This window comes from Benincasa hispida, chromosome 12, assembly GCF_009727055.1.
Source record: "Benincasa hispida cultivar B227 chromosome 12, ASM972705v1, whole genome shotgun sequence".
NCBI lineage: Eukaryota > Viridiplantae > Streptophyta > Magnoliopsida > Cucurbitales > Cucurbitaceae > Benincasa > Benincasa hispida.
This window is the reverse complement of record NC_052360.1, coordinates 6,611,281-6,620,407: the sequence shown is the minus strand read 5'-3', so window position 1 is coordinate 6,620,407 and position 9,127 is coordinate 6,611,281. Positions and strand designations below refer to the sequence as shown.

The following is a 9,127-nucleotide window of genomic DNA, read 5'->3' as shown; positions in this document are numbered from 1 at the left end:
ACTTCCTCAAATCATGCTGAAATTCTTGCAATTCACGAGGCTAGTCAAGAGTGTATATGACTAAGATCAATGAATTAGCACATTCGTGAAACGTGTGACTTGTCTTCTAAATAAAAATCTTCCAACAATATTTGCATAGCCTAAATCAAATGAGGATATATTAAAGGAGATAGAACAAAACATATTTTATCGAAACTTTTCTACAATCGTGATCTTGAAGAAAAAGACGACATCACTGTACAACAAATTTATTCGAAGGATAACCTGGCAGATTTATTCACAAAGGCATTACCAACCGTAACTTTTGAAAAATTGGTGCACAACATTGGTGTGCGACGACTCAGAGATCTTAAGTAAATTTTCATGAGGAGGAGTAAATATATTGTATTCTTTTAAAAGTATGTATTATATGAAATATGTACTCTTTTTCCTTCATTAGGGTTTTCTTTCCCATTAGGTTTTTCCTGGTAAGGTTTTAACGAGACATATTTTATATATATATATATATATATATATATATGAGTATCTAAGGGGGAGTATTATGAATATTATAATAAAAATATATGTTCATTGGTTAGTGTCCTAAAAGTCATGTCATCCTTTATGTTGTCCATGTGCCTTATAATTATTCATGTTTGGTGTCTATGTAAGTCCATATTCTATTTGTTACTTTACCTACAAATAGTGGTATTTGATGGATCTTAAAATTACACACATTGGCTAAATTCCATACAAAATGGAGAAATTTGAGAAATTTGAGAATTTCCTCATTTCTTATTTTATTATTTATTTATATTTTATTTATTTAATATTATATTATATTATATTACCATCCGTGTTCCCATTGTACTCCTCAAATTCACGCCATTTTGCTATTTCATCAAATAAATCTTAAAATTTACCATTTCTCTTCCCAAGGTCAACGACGACCCATTAGTATGTGACTTCAGTTTTAACCAACCAATTACACATTTGTATTATTGCCAAAGTGTGCCCAACAATTCACATGAAACCAACTTTGAGTTTCCCATGTTTTTCTCTCTTAATTAAAGGTTGTTTTCCCCACATATGTTTATACATGCATCAGGCACCAGATACATTGTAACCACAGCATCCTAATATAATTGAGTTTTCAAAAAGAAAATTTTAATTTCATGACTTTGAAGTTTCTTAACCTGCTCAAAAACTTTCTCATCTCCAAATAGTCACGATTCAAAGTTCAAATGGATTAAGCTGAAAGGGTTTTAGTTTCTTGAGACTTTTCTCAGGTGGATACTGTAGATGACTTTGTTTGGTATGCATAATTCAACATTAAATAACATTTACTATTACTCGAAAGTTCAAATTTACTTCAAGAAAAGAAAAATTCTGGGCTTAGACAGCGAAAGACATCTATAAGTGGGTGATAAGACAATCATAGATGTCTATTGTGGTCTATGACGGATAGATGATGACATTTTACTATATATATAAATAAGTTGGTTTATTTTTCTTTATTTAAAAATAATCCTATATGTAATATATATGTAGAATTAAATTATATAATATATAATAAAAAAGAAAGGTGTGAAAAGTTATTTAAAATTAAATTTTCAATTTTGAAAAATCAAATGTGACAACAAAATTTCAAAAATTCCAAATCTTAGAAAATCAATCGAAATTGAGATGATCAACAGAGAAACCATCCATTATAATTAGCATTTAATGAAAATACACAATTGTTGACATAATATAAAGTTTTGGGAAAATATCAATTTATACTTCTAGACTTTGGGGCTATGTCAATTTAAATCCTAAACTAATGATTGTATCAATTTAAATCCTAAACTTTGGAGGTATCGATTTGAACCTTGAATTTTGAGAATTGTATCAATTTAAACCTTAAACATTCATAAGTTTAAACCATAAACTTTTATAAATATATCAATTAAAACCTTGAATATTTTTAATATAATGGTGAACTGATATAATTATGAAACTTCAGGGTTTGAATCGATACACTTTTGTTTAAGTTATACAATCATTAATTTGAGGTTTAAATTAATATCTCTAAAAGTTCAGGATTAAAATTAATACAATTATTAATTTAAAATTTAGATTGATACAATTATTAATTTAAGAATTAAATTGATGACTCCCAAAATGCTGAGATATAAATTGATATTTGTCATAAATTTTATTACATAAAATATAAGTACGTTGCTCCAAACATTTGAGGTTAACAATGAAATAAATTTATAATCGAATTTGGAGAATGCAAAAAACAGTAGTTTTGGTAAAAATGGACATTTGTAAAATTTTGTGTACAAAAGTTAAAAAGACAAGGTCAACGAGATCAGCCACCGACGGCCCATTAGTATGTGACTAATAGTTTTAACAGCGAGCCAATCTTTGCTTTGACTAAACAACTGCATCACATGATGAAAATATTCGAATACTCGGATTTATTTTAGAAATTTCTCAAACCATGTAACAACAAGACGTGAATACCCAAACTAAGTCCAGCATAGAAAACAAGAACCAACACCCAGAAAAGTAGTAGTCTTATTACAAAAACGCCTAAAACAAAATTACAAATCTTAGAAATACATACAAATCCAATTAGTAGATGGTAATTAATTTTTACCAGTTTCGTGAGATTAGAGGTTTAATTTGATTTCAGAAAAAAAGCTTCAAGGCGAAGCTAGAATCATTCAACTAAATAAGTGGTAAGAAATAATTGTTTTCCCATTAAAAATGATATTATCGTTAACATGGACGTATCCACCCTCTTCAAGCAGTCCCAAGGTTGGCATTCAATTACAGGAATTGTACATGGATATTGAATCTCTGGAACTCTAAAGTTGTCCAATGAAATTGAATAGCCTGAGATGAATCTCTTTTGAGGGTGGACTTAACTATCATGAAAGCTTCACTGCAGAAAGCTTCCTTAGTTTCCTATCATGATTCAGCATTGTACTTACACTCTCCACCACTAGAACGATCTGTATGAAAACAAGAAGTTTTTTAAGTTTAATAAGTGTAGTGAGAAGATTTGAACATCTGACCTTTTCATATTAGGATCTAAGTCTAATAGTAATATTAAATTAATATTAGGACCTATGCCCCATTGCAATATGCAATAATGTTTGAGAAAGCTTTAGAACATGCTATAATAATAATGATAATATTTCAGCAAGTGAAACGTGGAGAATCATATTAGTGATTGTGATATCGAGTGCAAATTATATTTTCAAGAAGAAAAAGACCAACCTGGAAGCAAGCATAAGCCATAGCATTGGCAAAGTAGAAATTTGCATTGCCAGTCCCCTGAAATTTTGTCAAGTCGTTTGGTTTAAAAGAGTTTAGGTCTTTTGTTTTTCTATTTACATTAGTGTGCAAAGAAGGCATACCCTCCATATCCAAAGGTTGTGCATCACAGGGCTCAGCAGGGAAATCCCAATAGACCCGCAGAAAAGGAAGAATGAAAACTCCAAATCTGTTTATTTACCATTGGAACATAAAGGGATCAAGATTGAGTGAAGATTCACATGAGGTTGAAAATGCAGCAACCAGCACCAAACAAGTACGTACCAACTAATTCGTCTACAAACAATCCCATAAAACTTAAGTACAAAGCTGAGTCTCCCACCTAAAGGAAGTCAAAAGGACAAGACAAGGTTAATTATTCAACTCACAGCTTAATGTAGAGAAGCGTATGATAACTATTAATGATAAATAAAGTTGAGACAATACCGAAGGGTAAGACTTCAACATGGCAGAAATAGAAAGAAGCACAAAAGCCAGAAACAAAGGTCGATTGTGGAGCCGTATGGACAATGGCAATATCATAAACAAAATATTGATATGGAACACTATTAAATAAAAGTCCCTGAAGAACTCAAACACTTCTGCAAAAAGGTACCTGTAAAAAGCATTCAAAAAGATCAGTTAATAGTCAGTCATGTACACTACTTTATGATGGAATTGATTTTGTAACAAACATCTAACATTTTATTCGACTCACCATAGAACCCCAATATTTGGGGACAAATCTTGCACAGTGAGAATAAAGCCATATGTGCTGCAAAAACCAGCCATACATTCAATAGCTGAGTAAGAAATATGCCGGAAATTCAGAAAGGCACTTCAAGCTCATGTACTGGATGAAATAGGGATATATTCATTTTGGTATATACATGGCAATAACTAATAAAGATAAGACTAGTGTACTGGATGAAATAGGGATATATTCATTTTGGTATAAGAAATGCAAAGCATAAACAGGTAGATTAATAAAGATATGACAGAAAATTCTAAATTGAAAAAATTCATACCTTCTAAACATCTCGGAGAGCCCACCAAACTGTTTCAGAGATACACCACAGAGAAGCAGCAGATAAACAGAAAATAAAGAAACCCATAATAAGAAATACATGACTGGTCTCACTGAGAAACAATTTGGTACTTCAGGTTGATTGATCACTTCCGCTTGCTGACTACAGCTATCACTTGAAGGTCCTTCAACGACTCTACAACTCCTTTCAAAGAACATTTTCCTAGGAGGAGCATCTAAGCCATTACCTAGTAAAAGGACTACCTGGGGGCAAGGAGACCATGACAGCTATATTAGAAGAATCCATGAGCATGCACATTACATATTGGCTTACAAACACCTAAGACAGAACAATCATACCGGAATTATCAAAATTATAGGATAAAGAGATAGATGAGTTGCCATGACAAATCCAAAAGCAACCAACGGAACTTGTCCTGTACCACATGAGATGCATCTTATCAAATCTATGGTTCAAGATAACAAAATCATAACAAATATAAAAGTTACATTTTCAGTCACAAAAACATGCAATTCGTGGCAATAGTGATATAGTGTATTTTTTGCTGCTGCTTCAATATGAACAATTGCACCATTGAAGCATAGGTGAAATTCACGTGTATGACTCGTCTAGAAATTATGCTTTTTTAAAAGGCGGAAGAGAAAACATTGTTATTACAAAGCAAAGATTGCTAACTTCTTGCCTTTAGATGCTCCATATAGAGTAAGCACGATGGCTAGATTTTCGATTGGAGATGTGGACAAACCCACACATGCAACTATTGTGAAAGGATTCCACAAGTACACAAGAGAAGCAATATCTCCAGCTGGGAAGATCTCTGTTATCATTAAAAAGAATGACATTACTCATAAGAAAATAAAAGAAAGGAATGTAACAAAAATGCAAGTATGTTGATATCAGATCTGAAGGCAGTTCTCATATGAATGACTATGCATAAAACTATATAAGACAAACCAGATCTATACTGGCGTCGTCCAGAAAACTGAGCTTCCCCTTTTGTAATTTCATTAATGAAATTTCTGTTTCCCCATTAAATATATATATTATTACTATTACTACATCAATCAAAAGGCCATGTTTTCATGTGTCTCCCAAACTTCTCCCTTTGTAACTTGTAAGAATGGGATCCATTTCTGAATTTCAGTATTTCCATATTGTCCAAACAAGTGAATCCCATGTCCTCATTGCCAAGCTCCATCAGTTTGTAAGAATCTACAGTAATCACATAGGTCGAGCAATTATAACTAGATAGTGAAACTGCACTTCCATCAGTTACACCAATCTCTTATGTATAACGGTTTACAATTCTAAAGACCACTAACCACATCCATTTGGAGCTCAACTGGGCAACTATTCAAGGTTTAATACATCTGATCAGCAATATGCTGAGTTGCTGGTTACTGTACCATACTTCAACAAGTCAAAGGAAACGTACATCTAAAAGGCATCAGATTGCATCTTAAACTTCTTTTGTTGATGTAGATTTAAGGTCCTTGTTCTTTAAGAAATTATCGAACACGAATAGAACAATGAAAATCAGGCCAATATCTTGTAATGAATTTTTTCGGTGATAATTGTAAAGCCAGAAACAAGTTTTAAAAGAGAGTATAAGCATTGTAACAGAATTACAGAGTGAACTGAAGACCAATCAATTCAAAATAGCTTCAGCGTGAGAACCCAACCATATTATGGAAATGCCAAGTGACAATTATTTACAGTAATTACCGTGAAGTAATTTTATTTTTTTTTTTATAACCGTGAAGTAATTTTATAATTACTTTAATTTCAAATAGATTTTTCCTTTAATTCAACACAACAACTTTCATAAGAAAAAAGATGAAACAATACAAGGACATACAAAAAAACCAAGTCCACAAAAACCCCGTTAAAGAAATTGGCTCAAACTCAAAATAAGTAAACTGTCGCCTAAAGAATATAAAACAATTATCAAGATATATGTTCTTGGATAAGGAATTGATAATCATTTATTTTCAAGGCCCTCAAGGAATCATAAATTTTAGGAAATATATTCCAAATAGAATTAAATTTAAAATTCACGCCATTGCATTTAGATCCTTGACCTGAGGTTACCCTGTTCAACATTAAAAAAATATATAGAGATCTATTGACAAATGAAAGCATATTTAAAAAATAACCGAATTTTTTAATTGAAAAGTTCTGACTTGTGGGATTGATGATCATATCTGATAAGTGATAACTCATCTCTGGCACTAATCATATGCAGTTCAGTCATAACTAGAATAAAAACTGGCACTCATTTACTGTTCATGATATGCATAATTGTCAATCACATGACAAGTACCTGAGCTTTTTGATAAGTTAACTTTTAGTAGTTTCAAACTCTGATAGTATGCCCTCTGAAGATTCTGACCAATTCCACGAATAAGCAATGCACTCAAAACATCTGCAATCACAAGCGCAAAACTATCCAACAATACATTTATATTAACAGCCTGAATAAATAACAGAAATATCTTAATTAAATGAACACATCTTCACTAAAATTCATTCACATTCAAATGTTTGATAACAAACTCTTGAGTGGATAAATCAATCCTAGTCACAAATAAAATAAACGCAAAATTCACCTGTATAAAAGATGGTCCGGTTGCCCTTCAACTCTGCATCATCATTAAACAATCATTATAGAGTATCAGAAATCACACCAAAATCAGGCATTATAGTCTGTGCACTACCAAGCTTAACTGCCCAGTAATCAAGAAATCCTTAAGTTACACAATTCACGGCTTGAAATTCTTTATTAAGTACTCAGTAATCACAACTATAGAAAGAAATCAAACAGAAATCTGAAATTCAATTATATGCTTCAGGTCTTAGCCATTACAAACACAAAACAGAGACACCTTCAATTATATCCCATTTCTTTTGGAGGTTGATTCCTACCTTTTGACAGTCAGTGGTCCTAGAAGAGACAGTAACAGAGGAGAGCCATGATACATAGATCCTGCTCAAACAAAGAGGCACACGCCATTCTCACTATCAGAGATAACCAGATACAATCAGCCATCTTCAGAAGCAAACATTTGAATCGAATACCAAAAGGAAAACAAGAAAACCTGTATACGGAGACATTGACGACTGTTTCAACCAGTAACCCTCAGCCACTGCAAGATATTAATAAGAAGCAAAAGTCATGAGCATAAATTAAGTTAGAATCAAGCATAGCTACAATTTCAAGATAAAATAGAGAGTAAAGTACATCGATGAATGCTTGTTAGAGGTGTGGAGACTTCGGGTCGAGAGGATAGATTCAGATTGGGAAAATATATCAAAACAAGCCTGAAAATCACTGACAACATCATCCATATCCAAAATTTTCCTTTCCTTTTCTTCATTTTCTCTTCAAGTTGTTCCTTCGCCTTCATTTCCGACGATGAAGATCAGAAAGAAATCGACGATGGTGAGATTAGCTGCCGCAGGGGGTGAGGATTGAAAACCTTGCGACAACGGGCGATCGCCGATCGGGGCTTCGGCTGCCGGCTGCAGGTTGTATCCTTTTAATTGGGCCGGCCGAGCGAAGCCCAATTGTTTGTTCTGAGTCTTTTCGGCCCAATTGCAATTGTTAAGGACATGGAATCAGTTTTTTTTTCCCTTCCTTTGACTTGAACATCATTTGAAATCTTTTTCATTATTATATATTTGATCATAATCTTAATTCTTTTTTTATTATTATTTAAACATCATCTGAATTCTTAAGTTTGTTATTACCACCCATTTCTTAGGCATAAATTAGTAAATTGATAAACTCTTATCAACCATAAAAATCGATCAATGATACTCATATCAATAGATAGGATCACTAATACTCTATTATAGGTATCGATCAATGATACTCATATCAATAGAGTGCATCACTAATATTCTATTATAGGTAGACTTTATTAGTGAAATTGTATCACCGATAAACTCTATGAGTGATTGGAATTTATTACTTATAGACATGATGATAACTAATGATAAATTTCAAATAACATATAGAAATTTGTCACTTACATAGATTGCGATCGTTGGTAGCCCTTTATTACTTATAAGCTTCAATCATAGATAGTTTAACTGCAATTTAGGATTTTGAGGTTCTTATGATTGCTTTGGAAAAAGAGATTGCATCAAACTAATTTGAATATTTTTTTTTTGGGAAAATAAAATTGGATAACCAAACTCAACTAAGTAAAAAACAAAAAACATATGTGAATATTTTAATCAATTAGATACATATATATATAAGTGATAGAATGGAAAACATCCAAACTATAATATTGAATAACCATGATAATATTCATAGTGAAAAAGAAAAGCATGTGAATATTTGCAAACGAATAATCAACAAATCGCTAGGAAAATCAAACATATTACTGACATGCATCTATCACTGATTCATTGATAAAAGTACATTACTATTGCTTAAGTGATATCTTTCTATCGTTGATAGAAATTAGTGATAGTTCTATCATCGATAGACTTAGTGATATAAAGAAATCTATCAGCGATAAAAGCATATTGCTGGTAATGATACATTTCTATCATTGATAGAAGTCAGTGATAATTTTATCATTGATAGAAATATCAGTAATGGAAGCATATCACTAGTATGTTTGAGTAATAAATTTCTATCACTTAAATTTTGGACTTAGCTTCATCGATGAAGAAAGAGACTACAACTTCGTCATTAAGTAAATTTAAAAACATAGCCTTAGATTGAATTAGGAGGTATATAATTTTGAGTGAGGAATTTGTAGAAAATAACAAGC

General features: G+C 31.9%; 1 protein-coding gene across 1 annotated transcript; it reads right to left on the bottom strand.

Moving 5' to 3' along the window:
- Positions 1–2,586: 2,586 nt before the first annotated feature.
- LOC120068149 (phosphatidylinositol glycan anchor biosynthesis class U protein-like) lies at positions 2,587–7,855 on the bottom strand. Its single transcript, XM_039019849.1, has 14 exons — positions 7,579–7,855; positions 7,436–7,483; positions 7,263–7,323; positions 6,947–6,979; positions 6,661–6,782; positions 5,020–5,154; positions 4,676–4,752; positions 4,317–4,579; positions 4,007–4,063; positions 3,736–3,904; positions 3,574–3,631; positions 3,393–3,478; positions 3,253–3,309; positions 2,587–2,984 (listed from the first exon to the last, which is right to left on the bottom strand). Exons 1-14 carry the CDS (start codon positions 7,742–7,744, stop codon positions 2,901–2,903), a joined length of 1,416 nt encoding a protein of 471 aa, XP_038875777.1. The 5' UTR covers positions 7,745–7,855; the 3' UTR covers positions 2,587–2,900.
- Between the last annotated feature and the right edge of the window lie 1,272 nt (positions 7,856–9,127).

Bases quoted from the DNA above. Each gene is read 5' to 3' on its own strand.
- LOC120068149 (XM_039019849.1), bottom strand. From the start codon at position 7,744: ATGAAGGCGAAGGAACAACTTGAAGAGAAAATGAAGAAAAGGAAAGGA. The intron at 7,484-7,578 runs GTACTTTACTCT...AATATCTTGCAG, and splicing joins TCTAACAAGCATTCATCGAT to TGGCTGAGGGTTACTGGTTG. The intron at 6,783-6,946 runs GTGAATTTTGCG...ATTGTTGGATAG, and splicing joins CCGGACCATCTTTTATACAG to TTTTGCGCTTGTGATTGCAG.